Source organism: Garra rufa, chromosome 23 (genome assembly GCF_049309525.1).
Source record: "Garra rufa chromosome 23, GarRuf1.0, whole genome shotgun sequence".
Lineage (NCBI taxonomy): Eukaryota > Metazoa > Chordata > Actinopteri > Cypriniformes > Cyprinidae > Garra > Garra rufa.
This window is the reverse complement of record NC_133383.1, coordinates 27,788,325-27,813,324: the sequence shown is the minus strand read 5'-3', so window position 1 is coordinate 27,813,324 and position 25,000 is coordinate 27,788,325. Positions and strand designations below refer to the sequence as shown.

At 33.2% G+C, this 25,000-nt stretch overlaps 3 protein-coding genes across 3 annotated transcripts in view; 2 read left to right on the top strand and 1 right to left on the bottom strand.

The window, feature by feature from the left end:
* The window catches only part of galt (galactose-1-phosphate uridylyltransferase), a 72,715-nt gene extending 56,468 nt beyond the window's left edge, over nucleotides 1-16,247 (bottom strand). The window contains exons 1-4 of the mRNA XM_073829979.1: nucleotides 16,076-16,247; nucleotides 7,846-8,015; nucleotides 2,838-2,913; nucleotides 1,899-1,947 (exon numbers count right to left, since the gene is read on the bottom strand). Coding sequence (XP_073686080.1) covers nucleotides 1,899-1,947; nucleotides 2,838-2,913; nucleotides 7,846-8,015; nucleotides 16,076-16,112 — 332 coding nt within the window. The 5' untranslated portion in view covers nucleotides 16,113-16,247. The remainder of the gene's footprint in view (nucleotides 1-1,898; nucleotides 1,948-2,837; nucleotides 2,914-7,845; nucleotides 8,016-16,075) is intronic.
* A 348-nt stretch (nucleotides 16,248-16,595) lies between these two features.
* sigmar1 (sigma non-opioid intracellular receptor 1) lies at nucleotides 16,596-23,822 on the top strand. Its single transcript, XM_073830266.1, has 2 exons — nucleotides 16,596-16,844; nucleotides 23,493-23,822. Exons 1-2 carry the CDS (start codon nucleotides 16,700-16,702, stop codon nucleotides 23,792-23,794), a joined length of 447 nt encoding a protein of 148 aa, XP_073686367.1. The 5' UTR covers nucleotides 16,596-16,699; the 3' UTR covers nucleotides 23,795-23,822.
* Nucleotides 23,823-24,910: 1,088 nt separating this feature from the next.
* katnal2 (katanin p60 subunit A-like 2) overlaps nucleotides 24,911-25,000 on the top strand; it is a 9,077-nt gene continuing 8,987 nt past the window's right edge. The window contains exon 1 of the mRNA XM_073829277.1: nucleotides 24,911-24,943. Within this exon, the coding sequence (XP_073685378.1) occupies nucleotides 24,911-24,943 (33 nt within the window). The remainder of the gene's footprint in view (nucleotides 24,944-25,000) is intronic.

Here is a 25,000-nt window from a genome sequence, read left to right as displayed (position 1 = left end):
GAAAGAGAAAAATGTCTAATAGCTCAAACCACACATAAATCATATTCAAGAAAACCCAAAAAGACAAAACCAAAGTTAAAATGTGAAAAATGGTGATTTCATAAATAATCTACAAAATACACTAACACAAGCAAGGTGCTGGCAAAGCCCTGATTTGACTCAGCCTCTAATGTGTTTTCACTCATTGCTAAGACATTTAGTTCTTTCCTTTCAGCTAACGCTCTCCTGAGGTGTCACCGTTCTGGCAGCACAATCAATTTCTACACGCAGCACGATTAAACTCAAGGAAATAGTTTATTAGCAGTGCTTCAGAAGGGCCATGAGCCACAATAACCAAGCTAAGGCACGGTACTAACAAAGTATCCCTCCGTGCCACTCCAATCTACAGCAATCTGTGCTAATGTGCTCTAAAAAAAAAAAAATCAGTTATAAGGAACAACAAGAATACTATAAAATAGGGAGGGTGGCATACACTTCTGGTTAAAGATCTGGGCTGGAAAGTGGAAAGAACCTATAAGTTTCTTTGAAAAAGTTTTGGGATCAGTAAGATTTTTTATGTTTTGTGTTTTTTTTTATTATTAATCTCTTATGCTCCGCAGGGCTGCATACTTGTTAAAAAATACAGAAAAAAAATTAATATTGTAAAATATTATTGCAGTTTAAATAATGGTTTTCTATTTAATATATGTTAAAATGTAATTTATTGCTGTGATCAAAGCTGAATTTTTTAGCATCTTTACTCCAGTCTTCAGTGTCACATGAACTTTCAGAAATCATTCTAATATTCTGTGATTCTTTTTTCAGGATTCTTTGATGAATAAAAAATTGAAAAGAACAGCATGTATTCAAAACAGAAATCTTTTGCCATCACTTTTTATCAATTAAAAACATCCTTTCTGAATAAAAGATAAAAAAACTTTGACAAACTTTTAAATGGTAGTTTATGCTATTACAAAAGATTAATATTTTAAATAAATGCTGTTTCTTTTAACTTTATATTTTTTTAAAGAATCCTGGAAAAAAAAATTATCAAGTAAATGCACCCTTGATTTGCATAAGAGAATTCATTAATGAAAATTTTGAAAATATTTCAAAAACATTAAAAATCTTAGTTTTGAATGGCAATGTATATAAATTCATGTTATAAAGACTTATTTCAAAAAACTATGAAATGCTGTAAAAGCTTATCTAGAAAATACTTACTTTCTATTAATTTGATGAAGATTTTTTAAATTAAATTTTCATTTTATTTTTTTTAACCCAACATTTTGACTAATGTTGAGTTAATAAATCTACAGAAACAGAAAATTAGGTCTGCAAACAAATATTTGCAATTTATTAGATGATTTCCAACAAGTCTTTTGGAAAAGAAAATGAAACTGTAATAACAAAAAAATAATTTGTAACTTTTTACTTACTTTTAGTTTATTTATTTGTTTGTTTACATGAAATTGATTTATTTATTATTTACTCATTTACTTATTTAACTTTAATATATAAAAAAAATATTTATTTACTTATTTATAAAAATGTCTTTGTTTATTTACCTATTCTCTTTTTATTTATATTTATATTATATTTATATAATATATGCATTTATTTTTACTAAATTTGATTAATTAATTCATTTATTATATTTTTCACAAATTTCTTTTTATTTTGGACCACTTAGAACCCCCTAGTGTTCATTTATTCATTATCATAAATCTGTTAATTTTCAAAAGTAACCGCACACCTCTCCTCAACAAGCCACACAATTTATAAAATCATTCAAGTCTGACAAACAGTGCAGAATAAGATACATGCCTAAACTAAATATTTAGACTTAGGCTTAGGCTTAGGCTTAAGTGTGTGTTGTTAATAGAGATGTTTAAGAAGAAGAAATAAACAGTTCTCACCAAACGCCTCTGGCTGCTTTGCTTTGGAAAAGTGGGTGATGATCTGAACCTAGAACAACAAATACAACGATTTATCAACAAATTATCAACAAATTGTTAAAAACATGAAATGCTTAATTAACATGCAGACCAAATTTGCACATTATCAGTTTTACACGTAAACTACTGTACATTTGTTTTACTTTCATATACTACTGTTCAAAAGTTTTAGGGTCTGTAGGATTGTTTAAAAATGTTTCTTATGATTATTGAGTCTTTCAAGTGTATTATTATGTCTCTTATGCTTACCAAGGCTGCATTTAATTGATTAAAACATTGTGAAATATTAAAAACATAAGTGTTTCCTATGTAAATATATGTGACCCTAGGCCACAAAACAAAAAGTAGCATGGGTATTATTTGTAGCAACAGACACAAATACATTGCATGGGTCAAAATTGTTTTCTTTTATGCCAAAAATGATGTTTAATGAATATATTTTGTAAATTTTCTACAATATCAAAACTTAATTTCTGATTAATAATATGCATTGCTAAGAGCTTCATTTAGACAAATTTAAAGGCGAATTTCTCAATAATTTGATTTTTTATTTTTTTTTGCACAATATTGTCATATACTAACAAACCACACATCAGTGGAAAGCTTATTTATTCAGAATCCAGAAATAAATATCACTTATGACTGGTTTTGTGGCCCAGGGTCACATATGTTAAAATGCAATCTATTCCTGTGACCAAAGTTGAATTTTCAGCATAATTTCTCCCGTCTTCAGTGTCACATGATCCTTCAGATCATTCTAATATGCTGATTTGTTAATACATTTATGATTTTTTGTTCGAAGAACATCCTAAATGCTGTAATACCCAGTAAAAAACTAATACAGACACAGAATAAAGTGTGACTGAGACTTATGGGACTGAATGGGACAGTAGATCATACCAGGGTCCGGAGCATCAGGCTGAAGAGCAGGGAAATCATTTTCAAACATGAACGTGTTGTCATACTCAGGATTAACCTGCAATAAAATAGAGATAAAATAAAATCATCAAATGATTAGTGTAGACTGCATTTAATCACAGTCTGGTGGATAAAACATCCCTGAGGGCTCTCTTTCTTTCAGTTTGTCTTCCTCATGTTGACTTATCTGACTAGACAAGCTGCTTCTAGCCAAACGTATATCTGAATGAAGCAACAGCGTGAAATAGTGCCGGAGTTCAAAAGTGCATGCTCGACATCTTGTCTGAATGTAAAGCAGCCTGGCAACTTTCTGTATTTAATTAATCATTAAATAATAATATCCAGGAATGAGAGAGTCAGCCAAGAACATTTGTCAGGGTTGAAAAAAAACGGTGCCACTGAATATTCATCGCCGTATAATTCATACGAGCAGACGGAAATGTACGTTCAAGAAAAGGATATCAACGTTTTTTCTGCTTAGTCAGAGAATGTTGTATAATGATTGCAGACACATCACTTTCCAGGGAGAAGATGATTTCATCTGTGTTCGTAAAAAAAGCTCCTATAATGCTGCAGGCTGAGCCAGAGATGACGACAGCTTATAAGTATAAGCTCATGAATTTTTTAAATCCTGTAAATGAACCACTTTACTACAATCTGATACTTGATACTTGAAAAAAGTGTGTAAATGAATCGAAAATGGCACTGCAGTGATGCAGCACAAAAAATAAAGAATATATTCTACCCAGGGTGCGATTTGTGAAAAAAGCAGACGAGAGATGCTTTTGAAAACTTTTTTCTTTCTCCAGAGGCAGAGGTTGACCCAACTCCAAGGCTATACATAATGTTACATAAACTCACATTATATTATATGAGTGTCATGTCACTAAATGTTTTTAATACAACGGAAACTGTGTAACGTGATCACAATTTAGTAAAAAAAAAACAAAAAAACTGCATAAACTAATAAATTATATGGAGAAAGCGAGCAAAGACAGTAGCAACAGAGCTTTTTAAAACTTGCGAATCATTTGAGTCAAACAGGACTTTAAACCACGTATCCCAAATCATTTGATTCAGGATCGGACTTTAAAGTTTATTGCAAATCATTTAATTTAGAATGACTTTAAAGAGTGTATCGTGAATCATTTGATTCAGAACGGGACTTTAAAGTGTATTGCGAATGATTTGATTAAGAATGACTTTAAAGAGTGTATCGCGAATCATTTGATTAAAAACGGGACTTTAAAGCATGTATTGCGAATCATTCGATTCAGAACGACTTTAAAGCGCGTATTTAGATTCATTTGATTCAGAACAGGACTTTAAAGTGTGTATCGTGAATCATTTCCCCGATAGCACAAGTACATCTCCGAGACGCCTATTTGATGTCTGCATTTACATCTGCAAGACATCTGCAATACGTCTACTGGACTTTTCATATCAGATGTCAAATAGATATCTAATAGATGTTTATGAATTAGATTGTATGTAAAACTGACATCTTACAGACATCTGCAAGACGTTTCCTACCAGATGTCAAATAGATGTCAAGAGATCAAGAGATCTTTAACAGACATCTTGCAGACGTATGTGTGCTATCTGGATTGATTCAAAACGGGACTTTCAAAGCGCGTATCACAAATTATTTGATTTAAAATGGGACTTTAAAGCTTGTATCAGAACGACTTTAAAGCTCATATTGTGAATCATTCGATTCAGGACGGGACTTTAAAGCGTGTACTGCAAATCATTTGATTCAGAATGACTTTAAGACGCGTATTGCGAATTATTTGATTTAAAATGGGACTTTAAAGCTTGTATCATGAATCATTTAATTCAGAACGACTTTAAAGCACATATCGCGAATCATTTGATTCAGAACGCCTTTAAAGTGTGTATCGTGAATCATTTCCCCGATAGCACAAGTACATCTCCGAGACGCCTATTTGATGTCTGCATTTACATCTGCAAGACATCTGCAATACGTCTACTGGACTTTTCCTATCAGATGTCAAATAGATATCTAATAGATGAGAATGATTTAGATTGTATGTAAAACTGACATCTTACAGACATCTGCAAGACGTTTCCTACCAGATGTCAAATAGATGTCTATTAGATGTATTTAAGGTGTTCATGAATTAGAATGTATGTTAAACTGACATCTTACAGACATCTGCCAGATGTTTGTGCACAGCAGATGCTTTCAAGATCAAGAGATCTTTAACAGACATCTTGCAGACGTATGTGTGCTATCTGGATTGATTCAAAACGGGACTTTAAAAGCACGTATCGCAAAATTATTTGATTTAAAATGGGACTTTAAAGCTTGTATCATGAATCATTTGATTCAGAACGACTTTAAAGCGCATATTGTGAATCATTCGATTCAGAACGGGACTTTAAAGCGCATATTGTGAATCATTCGATTCAGAACGGGACTTTAAAGCGTGTACTGCAAATCATTTGATTCAGAATGACTTTAAGGCACGTATTGCGAATTATTTGATTTAAAATGGGACTTTAATGCTTGTATCATGAATCATTTGATTCAGAACGACTTTAAAGCGCATATTGTGAATCATTCGATTCAGAACGGGACTTTAAAGCGCATATTGTGAATCATTCGATTCAGAACGGGACTTTAAAGCGTGTACTGCAAATCATTTGATTCAGAATGACTTTAAGGCACGTATTGCGAATTATTTGATTTAAAATGGGACTTTAAAGCTTGTATCATGAATCATTTGATTCAGAACGACTTTAAAGCGCATATTGTGAATCATTCGATTCAGAACGGGACTTTAAAGCGCATATTGTGAATCATTCGATTCAGAACGGGACTTTAAAGCGTGTACTGCAAATCATTTGATTCAGAATGACTTTAAGGCACGTATTGCGAATTATTTGATTTAAAATGGGACTTTAATGCTTGTATCATGAATCATTTAATTCAGAATGACTTTAAAGCACATATCGCGAATCATTTGATTCAGAGCAAGACTTTAAAAGAACACTCCACTTTTTTTGGAAATAGGCTCATTCTCCAACTCCCCCTGAGTTAATAAGTTGAGTTTTACCGTTTGAAATCCATTCAGCCGTTCTCCTGTTCAGGCAATATCACTTTTAGCATAGCTTAGCATAGTTCATTGAATCCTATGAGACCAATATAGCATCGCGATCAAAAATGACCAACGAGTTTCAGTATTTGTCCTACTTAAAACTTGACTCTTCTGTAGTTATATCGTGTACTAAGACCGGCGGAAAATATAAAGCTGCGATTTAAAGGCCGATAAGATTAGGAACTACACTCCCATTCCGGCGTAATAGTCAAGGAAGTTTGCTGCTGTAATATGGACGCAGCAGGCGCAGTAATATCACGCAGCACATGTGGAAATGCTAACTTCATCACATTGGAAGTTACCTAGCTGGGAACTAATTTCAGGCGCTGCGTGATATTACTGCGCCTGCTGTGTCCATATTACGGCAGCAAACTTCCTTGACTATTACGCCGGAATGGGAGTGTAGCTCCTAATCTTATCGGCCTAGAAAATCACATCTTTACATTTTCCGCTGGTCTTAGTACACGATATAACTACAGAAGAGTCAAGTTTTAAATAGGATAAATATCGAAACTCGTTGGTCATTTTTGAACGCGATGCTATTGGTCTAATAGGATTCAATGATCTATGCTAAGCTATGCTAAAAGTGATATCGCCAAAACAGGAGAACGGCTGAATGGATTTCAAAACGGTAAAACTCAACAAACTCGGGGGGAGTCGGAGAATTAGCCTATTTCCAAAAAAAAAAGTGGAGCGTTCCTTTAAAGCGCATATCATGAATCATTTGATTCAGAACGGGACTTTAAAGCATGTTTTGTGAATTTGATTCAAAGCGACTTTAAAACATGTATTGCGAATCATTTGATTCAAAGTGGGACTATAAAGCACATATCACGAATCATTTGATTCAAAACGACATTTAAACATGTATTGCAAATCATTTGATTTAAAACGGGACTATAAAGCTTGTATTGCGAATCATTTGATTCAAGCGGGACTATAAAGCACATATCACGAAGCATTTGATTCAAAACGACATTTAAACATGTATTGCAAATCATTTGATTTAAAACGGGACTATAAAGCTTGTATTGCGAATCATTTGATTTAAAACGGGACTATAAAGCTTGTATTGCGAATCATTTGATTCAAAGCGGGACTATAAAGCACATATCACGAAGCATTTGATTCAAAACGACATTTAAACATGTATTGCAAATCATTTGATTTAAAACGGGACTATAAAGCTCGTATTGCGAATCATTTTAATCACAACAACTTTAAAGCGCTTATTGCGAATCGTTTGAGTCAAACGGAACTTTAAAGCGCGTATCGCGAATCATTTTATATGAAATGGGACCAAAAAGCATGTATTGCACATGTGAATCATGATTTAGAATGGGACTTGAGGCAGGGATGCATTAGGCAACTAGAAATAGTAGCCAAATAGCAGACAAGATTTAGGCATTTTTTTAAGAACTGTTTTTTACAATGGAAGTCTATGAGCAAGATATTGAGACAATATGTGTTCAAAAGATTGGGGTCACAAGATTTTTAGAGGTTTTTTATTTTTAAGAAGTCTCATTAAAATTGCAAGGCTTATGAAAAGGCTGCGTTTATTTGATCAAACAAATGTAAAACATAGTAATACTGTAAAATATTATTATAATTTAAAATGACTGTTCCCTTTTTATATATATTTTAAAATGTAATTTACTTGTTTGATCAAAACTGAATTTTCAGCATTATTACTCTGGTCTTCAGTGTCACATGATTCTTCAGAAATCAATTTGATTTGCTGCTCAAGAAACATTTCTTATTATAATCAATGTTGAAAACGGCTTGCATTCTTTTACATTTTTTATCTCACTTCTTGCAATGACACCTCAGCAACATTCAGTCCAAAAAGCCGCCCAGTTGCTCACCTCTCCATTAGCTCTCACACTGCCAGGACAGAGGGGGTTGTTTGGGTCATGTCGTGGGATGTTGTCCTCTGGCGGTTTCTCCACCTGTCCTTTCCACGGACGCTTCATCCGATGGGCCGAAACCAGAACCCAGGAGTCCCGCAGAGGATTGTATCTTAAATGCTGGTGCTCTGAGACAAAGATCAACATGCAAGAATAATATAAGATAAACCAGTACTTAAATGGTTTGACTTTAAAGAAAACAAGCAGAACTTAATATATTAATTTCTGACACAAATAATCTTTTGGAAAATTTGACCGTTTAACCCTCAAACATCCTTCTGGACAAATTTGGGCAACATCTTTTTCATTTATTTATTTTTTAATAGTTTTCTTAATCTGAGAGGTACAAGACCTGGCTACTTTCCTAAGTTTGCCAAATGAACACGCACACACAAATTGACTAGGTTCAACAAAGTTAAGTGGTTGGGGGGGCGGGGAAAACACTTTAATTTGTCCTTTGTGGACAAAAATGGGCACCCACAGGAAATGAATGGGAATTAATAAATGGGAAATACTAAATTGAAAAAAAAAAACATTTGTCCAATAAAAGTCAATAAATCCAACACAATGCGGATCATATATACAAACAGAAGAAGGGGTGAGCCTATACAACATTCTCAATGTGGCAAACACTCACACTTGCAAACACACACATACACATTCCAAATTCAGATCAAAGTCCTACAGCAAGATCTGTTGTGGATTCCAAACAAAAACTGTCTGGAACATGCTACTTGTTAGGTTTATTGTTTATTCTTACCTGTTTAGCACTATTTTGTTCTATTTTACTTTTTGGAAGTTATTGAAATTTGATGTTTTTATTTATTTATTTATTTTATTTTATTTTATTTTTTTTGTTAGAAAGTTTATAGATTTCATCCTATATGCAGCCATTGAGTACTAGCCATATAGTGGATACTGATATTTTTGATATTTGTATACCATCATATGTCACCAGATGTCACTAAAGTCACCAGGTTTTGGTTTAGGTTTTGGCTGACTGAACTTACTGGAATGATTTTTAGGGCCCGAGCCCAAAAGGGCGAAGGCCCTATTGTTTTTCTAAGGATTATTATTATTAGGGCCCGAGCCCAGAATGGAGCACACACCGGTTGACCTACATTTATCAAAATTGATACACATATAGACCCCATTGGGCCGAACAACTTTCATGCTCAAAGTCAGTGCTTCGCCCAACAGGAAGTCAGCTGTTCAGGGATGTCTAAAAAGCGCATGCAATGGAATTTGATATACTCCTCCTAGGTGTATCCACCGATGGCCACCAAACTCGGTCAGCATGATCTTAAGACATTGGGGACGCAAAATTGCCAGGGGAATTTTGATATTTCGAAAGGTTTGGCCGTGGCGGGGCGACAAAGTTATGGCGAGAAATGAGAAACAGGAAGTGTCTAATAACTTTAACACACTTTGTCTGATTTTGACCAAACTTCAGCAGTTTGTTCATCGTCTGATGCCAATCACAGAGAACTGGCAGCAGAAAGCGCAACGTTTTCTAAATGCTTTTAAATCAGCCTCTTAATTTTACTCAATTTGCTTGAAACTTCATCCCAATAATGTCGAAACACGGCCGATGAGAATCTGTGAAGGGCATTATCGATAACTTTTATCATGTTGCCATGGCAACGTGTCAAACTTTAACTTTAGTTTTTTGTGTTTTCGAGCCACTTAAAATACTTGGAATTTCATGAAACTCAACACACACATCTGTATTAATGATATTTAGACACTGATAAAAGCCCATAAATGGGCGTGGAGGAGGCACTCTATAGCGCCACCTTTTGACAAAAGTTGGGGGTTTAGTTTTGCCTACAGTCACCAAACTCGGTACATATATTGGTCTCATCAAGCCGGACAACTTTCTAATTAATACTCATTAGCTATAATAAACAGGAAGTTGGCTATTTTTATTTGAATGTGGATTTTTGGAAAAATCAGGCTGTAAATAAAATCATACTAAACAAAGCAGAAACAAGAAGTTCACACCAAACTTTGCCAACATGATAAGAATATACTCAAAATGCTAAATTGTGAGCGGATTTTGGATATCTTGAACGGTGTTGATGTGGTGATTTTTTAAAAGTCACAGTAAAAAAAGTTGCATTCATTTTTCTATATCTTTAAAGTGCCTAATACCAACTCTTCAAAACTTTGTATGTATGAAGAACAAATCATTCTTAGAAAATACGCTTGGTATCAAAATTGTATCATGCTCAGAGGCCCCAAAAACATTAAAAGTATCCAGAAGTGAGAGAGGGAGAAATGAAGACTGTAATACAAGGGATGAACACCAGAGGTCCTCGTATGATAAGGAATATTTTTACCTCTAATCCTATTCTGTTTATTCTCAATGTGCAACAAAGAAACGAATGCATAGATTTATTTGGAGTTGTTATGTACTGTACTGTCAGAATACTTTTACATAATTTTAAAATAAACACTAAAAAGCATAAAAAAATTAGTTATTTTTTTAATTAAAAATTATGAAATGTTTTGTTTGTCTCTCACTGATTTGGTAACACTTTCTATGAAGCCCCTATTATAAGGGTATTTCTAAGGCATTATAATGAACGTATAATGCATTATAAAAAAACTTATAATATATTATATCATCCAATGAATATTCATAACAACAATTATCATACATTATAATACTTAAATATTAGAGGTTATAACTTTTAAGATTATAATTATTTATAACACACAGTAGACACCATTTTAAACCTACTTCATTTGTAATGGACTATATCATATTAGATTTATTTTTTACATTATATTCTATTCTATTGACTATTAACAACTAACTCTCACCAACTAACACTCCTTACAGTGTAGACTTAGTTTAATGTTAGGCTAAGTAGAAGGTTGTTCTTGCAAAGTTACTTATAATCAGTTTGTCTTTTGGGGAACTGTCTAAATACAGTGTTAGCATATATTTAGCACACTACTAATAATAATTACTGCTAGCTGACATGCAGTTGCAGAGTTATTTATAAAAAGCTGTCTTATGGCTATTTGAGAATTATTATTATGATTACTTATAAGTGATCTTTGTATGCTTTAAGTAAAGTGACATCAGTAAGATGGCAAAATATGAGACTTATACATTATAACTATGAGGAGGTAATCATACTCAAAAGCTATAATAAAAAAAGTAAAAATTCTAATACATTAAAACTGTTCTTATGAATGCTCATGAGATGATACAACATATTATAAGGTTTTTATAATTTATTATGCATTCATTATAATGCCTTAAGAATACCCTTATAATGTATTATTAATACATGAACCCACAAATATTTTTAACAAATATAAATAAATGTACTAATGTACCTTTTAATAATATATGAATACTTTTTTTTAGCTTAATATTAATTAATATTAATAAATGCTATTTAATTATTGTTCATGTTAACTAATATAGTTAATGTTAACAAATTAAACTGGATGGCAAAATTTTAAATATTGTGTGTATGTGTCTGTGTGTTGATTTTAATTAACCCTTTCAATTCTGTAAACTTTAAATCCAAACTGGCAGAGGGTTACTGTGAATGCATGTGCCAGCTGGGCACCGTTTTCCTGATGCTATCAGGATGGTGACTGCGCATATGGCGAGGGCCCGGTCATCGCTGCTTGCAGCTTTAATTATTATTATTATTTTTTTTTTTTTTTCAATGTTTTGGGGGATTTCGGGGGCCTTAACATACACGAAAACTCTTGAAACTTTGCACACACATTGGAACCTGCGGCCATCAGGGCCGGACAGACTTTGACATGGGGGGGTCACCTGGGGGGGGCATGGCACAGCGTTAAAAATTGCGACTTTTGAAGGGCTCTGGAGCGCACAACGGTTGACCTACAGTCACCAAAATTCATACACATATAGACCTCATCGGGCCGAACAAATTTCACACTCATAGTCCGTGCTTCGCCAAACAGGAAGTCGGCTATTCAGGGATGTCTAAAAAGTGCATGCAATGGAATTTGAAATACTCCTACTAGGCCTTTCCACCGATGGCCACCAAACTCGGTCAGCATGATCTCAAGACATTGGGGACGCAAAATTGCCAGGGGATTTTTGATATCTCGAACGGTTTGACCGTGACGGGGCGACAAATTTATGGCGAGAAATGAGAAACAGGAAGTGCCTAATAACTTTGACATACTTTGTCTGATTTTGACCAAACTTCAGCAGTTTGTTCATCGTCTGATGCCGATCACAGAGATGTGACTATTATGAGTCAAAGTTATAGCGCCACCAACTGGCAGCAGAAAGCGTGACGTTTTTGAAACGCTTTAAACTCAGCCTCTTAATTTTACTCAATTTGCTTCAAATTTCATCCCAATAATGTCGAAACACAACCGATAAGAATCTGTGAAGGGCGTTATCCATAACTTTTATCATGTTGCCATGGCAACGTGTCAAACTTTAACTTTAGTTTTTTGTGTTTTTGAGCCACTTAAAATGCTTAGAATTTCATGAAACTCAACACACACATCTGTATTAATGACAGTTAAACACTGATAAAAGCCCATAAATGGGCGTGGAGCAGGCGCTCCATAGCGCCACCTTTTGACAAAAGTTGGGGGGTTACTTTGTCCTACAGTCACCAAACTCGGTACATATATTGGACTCATCAAGCCGGACAACTTTCTAATTTACACCCATTAGCTACGACCAACAGGAAGTCAGCTATTTTTATTTAAATATGGATTTTTGGAAAAATCAAGCTGTGGAATTTGAAATACTCCTCCTAGACCTTTCCACCGATGGCCACCAAACTCGGTCAGCATGATCTCAAGATATTGGGAATGCAAAATTGCCAGGGGATTTTTGGTATCTCGAACGGTTTGGCCGTGGCAGAGCGACAAATTATGGCGAGAAATGAGAAACAGGAAATGTCTAATAATTTTGACACACTTTATCTGATTTTGACCAAACTTAAGCAGTTTGTTCGTCGTATGATACCGATCACAGAGATGTGACTATTATGAGTCAAAGTTATAGCGCCACCAACTGGCAGCAGGAAGTGTGTTGCTTGCAAAACGCTTTTAAATCAACCTCTTAATTTTACTCAATTTGCTTCAAACTTCATCAGAATAATATCAAAACACGGCCGATGAGAATCTGTGAAGGGGTCCTTGATACATCAAATGCTGTTGCCATGGCAACATGTCAAACTTTAACATTTGTTTCCTGTGTTTTTAAATATAGTTGTGAATAAATTCATATCACTCATAGCAGAATCAGACAGTTCACACCAAACTTTGTCAACATGATGCCAAGATACTGAAGATGTTAAATTGTGAACGGCTTTGGGACATCTTGAACGGTGTTGATGTGGTGATTTATGAAAGTAACAATAAAAAAGATGAAGAGTTATTTTCATATATCTTTAAATTGCATTATTCTAACTCATCAAAACTTTTTACATATAAAGAACAAGAAATTCTTAGGAAATACGTGTAGTTTCAAAATGTTATCATGCTCAGAGGCCCCAAAAACATTAAAAGTGTCACATAAATTTGTCAGATTAAAGCTCTAATACCAGGGATGAACACTAGAGGTCCTCATAAGATAAGGAATCGTTTGCCTCTAATGCTATTTAGCTCATTCTCAGTGTATAAGAATGAAAATAATCCATAGAATCCGTTGATATAGACTGTACTGTCAGTGTACTTTTACATAATTATTTTGTATAGGTGCTTAAAGAGCATTAAAATCTTTTTTTAATCTTTTAAGGAAAAATTATATGATTTATATACATATATACAATCTCACTGATAGAATAAAAAATCTTATAAGTATGACACTATACTTCTCAGTTCACTTAATTAGAATGAGAAACAAATACTTCAACTAAGTTAATATGTATTTATTTTTAATATATTTGTTTATAATTATTTCACAGATGCTTATAGATCATTAAAATAATATTTAAAAATGGATGTAGATCATAAAACATGGTAACTATTTAAAATAGGGTCTCTTTTGTTAACATTGGTTAATGAACTAACACACGAACGAACAACGAACAATGTATTTGTACTCGATTTTCTTCAAACTTCATCAGAATGATGTAAAAACACGGCCGATGAGAGTCTGTAAAGGCGTCCCTGATGCATCAAATGCTGTTGCCATGGAAAATAAATAAAAATACAAAATACATTCAAATATTTGTTTCCTGTGTTTTTGAGGCAGATAGCGTGCCTAGAATTTTATTTTCCATTTTCAATTTTCAATGATTTATTATATATTTAAAGTGCAGCATCCTAACTCTTTGAAACTTTTTTCATACAAATAACTATTCATTCTGATTAAACACAGTTCATTTCATAATTATACAAAACTCCACGAATGAAAGAAAATTAAAAAACAAATCTGATCTCACTCTGCTCTGCACTCTATGTGTGTGTTTGTGTGGTAAGTGGCTGAGTGTAAGGAGGTGGGATGGGTGGTAAGAGAAAGAGTCAGACAGGAGGAGAGACAGTTAGGGTTAGTCCAAAGGGTTATTGTGAATGCATGTGCCAACTGGGCACCGTTTTCCTGATGCTATCGTGATGGCGACTGCCAGACGGCGAGGGCCCGGTCAACGCTGCTTGCAGCTTTAATTTTTTTTTTTTACTGAAGTATAAGAAATATTAAATATAACATAAAAAATAAGCATATTTATATAAAAAATGTGTCACTTTTAGAGGTAAATAAATGTTAAAAAAAAAAAAAAAAAAAAAAAGGGGGGGGGGGGGTGGAACACCAAAAGTTACCAAGAAAGTAGCATAAATTGATAGTTTTTATTTTATCGAAGACAGTGATATGACATTTATTAAAAAAAAAAAAAAAAAAAAACTGGGATCACACCTGAGACCCACAATGGACAAATTAAAGGAGTAGTTCACTTTCAGAACAAATATTTACAGATAATGTACTCACTTGTCATCCAAGATGTTCATGTCTTTCTTTCTTCAGGCTTAAAGAAATTGTTTTTTTTTTGTTTTTTTTTCAGGAAAACATTTCAGGATTTCTCTCCATATAATGGACTTCTATGGTGTCCCTGACTTTGAACTTCCAAAATGCTTCAAAGGGCTCTAAACGATCGCAGCCGAGGAGGAAGGGTCTTTTCTAGCGAAATTGTTCTTATTTTCTAAGAACAATTTATATACTTTTTCATCTCAAAAGCTCGTCTTGCCAAGGTGGACAAGACGACCAATTTAGGTTAAAAAGTATATAAATTGTAATTTTTTATTTATTTATTTTTTTTTTTAGAAAATAACCTTGTTTTGCTAGATAAAGCCATTCTTTACTCGGCTGGGATTAGAGCCCTTTGAAGCTGGATTTTGGAAGTTTAAACTCGGGGGCACCATAGAAGTCCATTATATGGAGAGAAATCCTGAAATGGTTTACTCAATAAACATAATTTCCTTACGACTGAAGAAAGAAAGACATGAACATCTTGGATGACAAGGGGGTGAGTACATTATCTGTAAATATTTGTTCTGAAAGTGAACTACTCCTTTAAGGACTGCTATACGAAGGATGCTATGGGGACATAACAAGAAGAATAACAATGGTAAAACAGTTTGCACTACAAACCAGTGTGCTCATAATTACAATAATACATTCAAATAATATGGTAAGACGCACCAATCTGCAATATCAAGCAGCAAAACTAGCCATTTTGTACAGCTAAAAATAGCTGGACGCGAATGAGACTGGAAGCCAGACCCATAAAATGTACAAATGGCTGCCCCCATTCTTAAGGGAAAAATAATGTGGATATACCTATATTTAAACATTGTGAAAAACAACAGCATACATATAAAATACATCTAAAGTGTATTTTACTTAAAAATGACTCATACAATCATGCGTAGATACTTTGAGAGCATTACCTAACTAGTAAATGAGTTTGAACCGGTTCATTGACAAAACTGTCCAAACGAACCGATTCTCTAAAATGATTCAGAGCTCAAATCACATGATCCGCTTTGCGTCACCGCCAGCCGTCACGTGACTCATGTAGCAAGTGTATTATTTTCAGTGGATTCAAAAGACAGGAGTAACAAAAAGAGGTCAATAAATGACATGTAGATGTGTCTGTGAATCGTGGACAGTTCAAAGGTCGGAAATAAATATGCACAAGTGTCAATGTGTAAAAACATTCCTTACCTTTAGGATCAAACATGGGTTTACTCATACTGTCCATCTTAATCCTCACTGCTTACTGCTTAATGCTTAATAAATCCCTCTGTAGTTCCGTTATCTATCCGATCACCTGTTACGGGCTTTAACATTAATTTATTGATTGTTTCTTTTTAGAGTTTCAAGTTTTCATTTGATCTTCGCCCCTAAGTATCCTCAAGCGAACAGCGCTGCGCATATAAAACGCAGAACTTGGCATCTAAAGATGAACAAACCGAGCAGTGCTTGGACTGTTTACAGGTTCCTAGAGAATATAAAAGACACTACATATATAAACACACTAATTTCTTCTACACATCTCACTGTATCAATAAAATCTGTTTGTGTACTTTGCGTATTTTGGTGGCGTATTGATAATAATAATGCACCGGTGCACCGCCTCCTTCCTTGTAGCGCCCTTTGCGATTTCATTGGACTAGAACTTTCCGCTTGTGCCAGCCGATTGGTTGTCGCCGGCGTGACGTCACCTCACGTCAGCGTCCGTCACTGCTCATGTATGCCATGCTGTGTGTCTGAATGAAGTCTGTTTAATGTCTTTTGCAATCTTAAACTGCGTTTTACTTTCAAACAGTCGTTTGTGGTCGGGTTACGATGTCGTTAATAAGACTTATTCTGAAAATGGTGGTGGTTCTCGGGGTTCTGGTGTTGACAGTTCAGTTTCTAAGATATTGGATGGCTAATAAACAATATGTCTTTACAAAAGAAGATGTTGCCAAGTTAGCCAAACAGTATGCAGGTGAGTAAACACGCATAACCTGTTTCTAATCTAAAGTTACATCACCATAGCAATGGTACTATTGCGAATGGTGTGATACTATCTACTGTATATACTGTATTAGGGCTGGACGATATGGCAAAAATTTATATCACAATATATTTCTTAATTTCGGTCGATACGATATAATTCCGATATCGATATGGACAATATTAAAAAGCCTCAGGAAAAAAAAAACTGCCGAGGACACACAATGGATGTCTGTACCTACAAATGTCTGCAAACTGAATTTGCAAAGTCTATAATACATCCAGGCTCCTCCTATTAAAATGATATAAAAACATTTTTAATAAAAACAATACAAAAAAAAATAAGGTTCACTTTTTATTTTTATTTAGCCTTTACAAATAACTACACATAAATAAAACTCTCAGACTCAGCTTATTAACAATAATACATTTCCATTTAAACAAGAGCAGGCTGATTATTCATATAAATTTTAACAACAAACAAACTGCTTCAGCAGTTTTCAGATAAAGAAACAAAAAGAATAAAATAAATAAAGAGTGAGCAACAACAAAAACACATTGCTCTGGCCGGAACCGGAAAGGGGGAAAGAAATCATAATAAAAATGATGCCACTAGGCCAACTAATTATTAATCCTCTTCCAGAAAGGAGGTCAGGGCTCGCAAAAGTTCCTAATCTCTGGTAGCCAGAGATTTAGAATATCAACAAATATCAAGGAATGAATTTTATTTCACTATTTACAGTGTATGCGGAATTTTTAAATATCAATTTGAGGCAATTTATGACACTTTTTAAGAGCTGCACAAGTAAAATGAACAGTATGAGTGGGGTTGGACGATGTACGGTATTAAGCCATATTAAGCCATAAAATGACATGATTTACAGTTCAGATACAGGTTTTTCACAAAAACAAATCTTATAAAATGGCATTTCAGCCTTTATACCATTAAAAGGAATAAATCAACTATATAATGTATTATATTTATTTAAAACATAAATATAACTGTCTTAATTGTTTAGATTTTTAGAAAGCACATTAACTTCTTTCACATTTACAACTCTGTGTTTGCTGCATAAAAAACATTGGTTGAGATTTGCAATAATCTGACCATCTGAAAATATGGACGTGCATATTCATTCTGTCACTAGGTGGCGCTTTAGGAGCGCTGAAATATTACGGTTTCCCTAGTAACGGCTGTATACAAAGCAGCATTAACCCAGTTTTATCAGGCATGAAATGAAAATGCCAACGATACCTTTCTGAGGACAGTCGGCTCCCTTCAGATACATTCATATAAAGACATCAGTGCCGCGTGTTGACTTTGAAACGTGCAGCGTGCATATTTATTCATTTACATCATTGCCTCTTAAAGTTTAATCCAGCCCTATCGCGATTATCAACTATTTCGTCTGCCTTCTTTCTTGTGGAAGCTTGTTCATCCACATCTGTATTGCGGTCAGGGATACTCATTTTGTAGTTAAAAACTTCCCGCAACGGAGCCTAGCCAACAACTGCTGCTGAGCGCTAGCAGCGTGTCTTTGATGTACGTCATCACGCAATTCTGTTTTGCTCTTTCTGACGGCTGAGCACTGAACGTCATTCAGTGACAAATGCTAATGTATAAAATTATATACATATATATGCAAATGTATATCGAAATATCGGAAATGGGTTTAAAAATCGTATCACCGTTATTGAAAAACATTCTATCGCGATATATATTGATATCGAATTATTGTCCAGCCCTATACTGTATTTATTATGATTCGAGCAACACAGAGCTTCAAAGATGTATTAAGACATCTGTGTCCATATTACAGCAGCAAACTTCCTTGACTATTACGCCAGAATGGGAGTGTAGTTCCTAATCTTATCGGCCTAGAAAATCGCAGCTTTACATTTTCCGCCGGTCTTAGTACATGATATAATTGCAGAAGAATCAAGTTTTAAATAGGACAAATACTGAAACTCATTGGTTATTTTTGAACGCGATGCTATTGGTCTAATAGGATTCAATGATCTATGCTAAGCTATGCTAAAAGTGATATCGCCAGAACAGGAGAACGGCTGAATGGATTTCAAAATGGTAAAAATAAATTTACTAATTTGGGGGGAGTTGGAGAATGAGCCTATTTCCAAAAAAAAGTGGAGTGTTCCTTTAAAACTAGCTGTCTGATATAAAACTAGCTGTCTGATAAAAAAAACTAGCTGTCTGATATAAAAGGAGATGTCTGATATAAAACGAGATGTCTGATATAAAATGAGATGTCTGATAAAAAAACTAGCTGTCTCATAAAAAACTAGCTGTCTGATAAAAAACTAGCTGTCTGATATAAAAGGAGATGTCTGATATAAAACGAGATGTCTGCTTTAAAACTAGCTGTCTGATAAAAAACTAGCTGTCTGATATAAAAGGAGATGTCTGATATAAAACGAGATGTCTGCTTTAAAACTAGCTGTCTGATATAAAACTAGCTGTCTGATAAAAAAAACGAGATGTCTGATAAAAAAACTAGGTGTCTGATATAAAAGGAGATGTCTGATATAAAAGGAGATGTCTGATAAAAAACTAGCTGTCTGATAAAAAACTAGCTGTCTGATATAAAAGGAGATGTCTGATATAAAACGAGATGTCTGATAAAAAAACGAGATGTCTGCTTTAAAACGAGATGTCTGATATAAAACGAGATGTCTGATAAAAAACTAGCTGTCTGATATAAAAGGAGATGTCTGGTATAAAACGAGATGTCTGATAAATAAAACGAGATGTCTGATAAATAAAACGAGATGTCTGATAAATAAAACGAGATGTCTGATAAATAAAACAAGATGTCTGATAAATAAAACAAGATGTCTGATAAAAAAAATTAGCTGTCTGATATAAAAAGAGATGTCTGATATAAAACGAGATGTCTGATATAAAAAACTAGCTGTCTGATAAAAAAACTAGCTGTGTGATATAAAATGAGATGTCTGGTATAAAACTAGCTGTCTGGTATAAAACTAACTGTCTGATATAAAACTAGCTGTCTGATATAAAAACTAGCTGTCGGATAAAAAACTAGCTGTCTGATATAAAACGAGATGTCTGATAAAAAAAACTAGATGCCTGATATAAAACTAGCTGTCTGATATAAAAGGAGATGTCTGATATAAAACTAGCTGTCTGATATAAAAGATGTCTGATATAAAACGAGATGTCTGATAAAAAACTAGCTGTCTGATATAAAACGAGATGTCTGATAAAAAACTAGCTGTCTGATATAAAATGAGATGCCTGATATAAAACTAGCTGTCTGATATAAAACGAGATGTCTGATATAAACTGAGATGTCTGCTTTAAAACTAGCTGTCTGATATAAAACTAGCTGTCTGATATAAAAATAGCTGTCTGATATAAAAATAGCTGTCTGATATAAAAGGAGATGTCTGATATAAAACAAGAAGTCTGATAAAATAGCTGTCTGATATAAAACGAGATGTCTGATATAAAACGAGATGTCTGATAAAAAACGAGAAGTCTGATAAAAACTAGCTGTCTGATATAAAATGAGATGTCTGATATAAAACTAGCTGTCTGATATAAAAAACTAGCTGTCTGATATAAAATGAGATGTCTTGTATAAAACGAGATGTCTGATAAAAAACTAGCTGTCTGATATAAAATGAGATGCCTGATATAAAAATAGCTGTCTGATAAAAAAAATAGCTGTCTGATATAAAACTAGCTGTCTGATATAAAAAACTAGCTGTCTGATATAAAATGAGATGCCTGATATAAAAATAGCTGTCTGATAAAAAATAGCTGTCTGATATAAAACTAGCTGTCTGATATAAAATGAGATGTCTGATATAAAACGAGATGTCTGATAAAAAACAAGAAGTCTGATATAAAAGGAGATGTCTGATATAAAATGAGATGTCTGCTTTAAAACTAGCTGTCTGATATAAAGCTAGCTGTCTGATATAAAACTAGCTGTCTGATATAAAACTAGATGTCTGTTTTAAAACTAGCTGTCTGATATAAAACTAGCTGTCTGATATAAAACGAGATGTCTGGTATAAAACGAGATGTCTGATAAAAAACTAGCTGTCTGATATAAAATGAGATGCCTGATATAAAAATAGCTGTCTGATATAAAACTAGCTGTCTGATATAAAACTAGCTGTCTGATATAAAACGAGATGTCTGGTATAAAACGAGATGTCTGATAAAAAACTAGCTGTCTGATATAAAATGAGATGCCTGATATAAAAATAGCTGTCTGATATAAAACTAGCTGTCTGATATAAAACTAGCTGTCTGATAAAAAATGAGAAGTCTGATATAAAAGGAGATGTCTGATATAAAACAGATGTCTGATAAAAAGTAGCTGTCTGATATAAAACGAGATGTCTGATATAAAATGAGATGCCTGATATAAAAATAGCTGTCTGATAAAAAAAATAGCTGTCTGATATAAAAAATAGCTGTCTGATATAAAACTAGCTGTCTGATATAAAACTAGCTGTCTGATATAAAACGAGATGTCTGATATAAAACGAGATGTCTGATAAAAAAACTAGCTGTCTGATATAAAAAACTAGCTGTCTGATATAAAAATAGCTGTCTGATAAAAAATAGCTGTCTGATATAAAAGGATATGTCTGATAAAAAAACTAGCTGTCTGATATAAAATGCGATGCCTGATATAAAACTAGCTGTCTGATTAAAAAAACTAGCTGTCTGATAAAAAAATAGTTGTCTGATATAAAACTAGCTGTCTGATATAAAATGCGATGCCTGATATAAAACTAGCTGTCTGATTAAAAAAAACTAGCTGTCTGATAAAAAAATAGTTGTCTGATATAAAACTAGCTGTCTGATATAAAATGCGATGCCTGATATAAAACTAGCTGTCTGATTAAAAAAAACTAGCTGTCTGATAAAAAAATAGTTGTCTGATATAAAACTAGCTGTCTGATATAAAAGGAGATGTCTGATATAAAACTAGCTGTCTGATATAAAATGCGATGCCTGATATAAAACTAGCTGTCTGATTAAAAAAACTAGCTGTCTGATATAAAAATAGCTGTCTGATAAAAAATAGCTGTCGGATATAAAAGGAGATGTCTGATAAAAAATAGCTGTCGGATATAAAAGGAGATGTCTGATAAAAAAAAACGAGAAGTCTGATAAAAAATAGCTGTCTGATATAAAACGAGATGTCTGATTAAAAAACGAGATGCCTGATATAAAACTAGCTGTCTGATATAAAAATGTGATGCCTGATATAAAACTAGCTGTCTGATTAAAAAAAAATAGCTGTCTGATAAAAAAATAGCTGTCTGATATAAAACAAGATGTCTGATAAAAACGAAATGTCTGATATAAAATGAGTTGTCTGATAAAAAACGAGATGTCTGATAAAAAACGAGATGTCTGATATAAAACGAGATGTCTGATATAAAACGAGATGTCTGATATAAAACGAGATGTCTGATAAAAAAGGAGATGTCTGATAAAAAAACGAGAAGTCTGATAAAAAACTAGCTGTCTGATAAAAAACGAGATGTCTGATAAAAAAACTAGATGCCTGATATAAAACAAGCTGTCTGATATAAAACTAGCTTTCTGATATGAAACTAGCTGTCTGATATAAAATATGTCTGATATAAAAACTAGCTGTCTGATATAAAAGGAGATGTCTGATATAAAACGAGATGTCTGATAAAAAACGAGAAGTCTGATTAAAAAAAATATATAATGCGATGATATAAAACTAGCTGTCTGATATAAAACTAGCTGTCTTATATAAAACTAGCTGTCTGATATAAAAGGAGATGTCTGATATAAAACGAGATGTCTGATAAAAAACTAGCTGTCTGATATAAAAAACTAGCTGTCTGATATAAAAAACTAGCTGTCTGATATAAAAATAGCTGTCTGATAAAAAATAGCTGTCTGATATAAAAGGAGATGTCTGATAAAAACTAGCTGTCTGATATAAAATGAGATGCCTGATATAAAACTAGCTGTCTGATATAAAATGCGATGCCTGATATAAAACTAGCTGTCTGATTAAAAAAACTAGCTGTCTGATATAAAAATAGCTGTCTGATATGAAAGGAGATGACTGATATAAAACAAGAAGTCTGATAAAATAGCTGTCTGATATAAAAGGAGCTGTCTGATATAAAAGGAGATGTCTGATATAAAACGAGATGTCTGATAAAAAAACTAGCTGTCTGATAAAAACTAGCTGTCTGATATAAAAGGAGATGTCTGATATAAAAGGAGATGTCTGATATAAAACGAGATGTCTGATAAAAAACTAGCTGTCTGATATAAAACTTGATGTCTGATTAAAAAAAAACTAGCTGTCTGATATAAAAATAGCTGTCTGATAAAAAATAGCTGTCTGATATAAAACTAGCTGTCTGATATAAAAGGAGATGTTTGATATAAAACGAGATGTCTGATAAAAAAAACGAGAAGTCTGATAAAAAACTAGTTGTCTGATATAAAATGAGATGTCTGATAAAAAATAGCTGTCTGATATAAAATGAGATGCCTGATATAAAACGAGATGTCTGATAAAAATACGAGATGTCTGATATAAAACTAGATGTCTGAACTGTGTGTGTTTGTGTGCCACAGGCCAGGACCATGATCAAGCCTTCTCCAAGGTGGTGGTGGAGCTGCGGAAGAAGTATCCGGGCCACATCCTGCCCGATGAGGACCTGCAGTGGGTGTTTGTGAATGCGGGCGGCTGGATGGGCTCCATGTGTCTGCTGCACGCCTCTCTCACAGAGTATGTGCTGCTGTTCGGGACAGCCGTGGACACAGGTGGACATTCAGGTAGGTCAAGAACATCGCCAGGTCTTATTTGTTTTGTCCTCAAAATCAATAGAAAGAAAAAATATGTATACGTGACTCTGGACCACAAAACCCAGACTTAAGTAAATTCATTGTATGGGTCAAAATGATACATTTTCATTAGGATATTAAGTAAAGATTATGTTCCATGAAGATATTTTGTAAGTTTCCTAATGTAAATATATCCAAACTTAATTTTTGATTAGTAATATGCATTGCAAAGAACTTAATTTGGACAACTTTAAAGGTGATTTTCTTAATATGTAGTTTTTTTGTTTTGTTTTGTTTGTTTTTTTGCACCCTAAGATTCCAGATTTTCAAATAGTTGTATCTCGACCAAATATTTTCAATCCTAGCAAACTATACATCAATGGAAAGCTTATTTATTCAGCTTTCAGATGTGTGTAAATCTTAATTTAAAAAAAGTTGACCCTTATGACTGGTTTTGTGGTCCATGGTCACATATTGCTTATAGAACATTAAGCCTACTGTAGGATCATTAGGAATGTTTTTTTTTTTTTTTTTTTGCACTTTATTTATTTATTCATTTATTTAAACACTAAATTCCAATAAACTTGTTGGGAAAAAAACACTGCCATTACTTTTATGTGAAAACAGTGAGGTAGGTATTATTACGAATTGTATGGCAATATTTTTATTTCTTTAATATTCTAAAAATGCTGTATTACTGGATTAATAATCGACATTAAAAATAATGGGAATTAAAAAAAAATGCATGTTGATGAGATCAAAATAATGTCACAAAATCACAGTTAAAGTATTACTAAAATTAATAAAACTGAAAAAATTAAAACTACATTTTTCTAATTTGTTTTCTTTTTTTTTAATTTTAGTCCTTAAAAACTGTTAAAATATTTTTTTCTAGCTGAAATAAAATATTAATATTAGATAAAAACATAAACTTAAACATTTAAATAAAAATGTTAAATGTTGCTACTAAGTGAAATAAAAAAACAAAGTAGTCATATTACTAAAACTAAAACTGAAATAAAGTATATTACAGCTACATAGAAATATTAAAAAACAAAAAACTAATGACAAAAGCAAATAACAGAGTTATTAAATTGTAAACTAAAATTAAAGTGAAAACTAAAAACATAAAATAAAGCTAATTCCAAATCTTAATAAATATTATAATGGTATACAAATAATACTTTTCTTTATTTTTCTGATTTTTAATGTTTTTAAAGAAGCCTCTTTTGCTGATCAAAGTACCATTTATTGATCAAAAATACAGAAAAAATGTAATATTAGGAAATATTATTACA

Excerpts from the sequence above, each read along its gene's own strand:
- sigmar1 (XM_073830266.1), top strand. The coding sequence starts at position 16,700 with ATGTCGTTAATAAGACTTATTCTGAAAATGGTGGTGGTTCTCGGGGTT. Across the intron at positions 16,845-23,492 it reads GTTAGCCAAACAGTATGCAG|GCCAGGACCATGATCAAGCC; the intron begins GTGAGTAAACAC and ends TGTGTGCCACAG.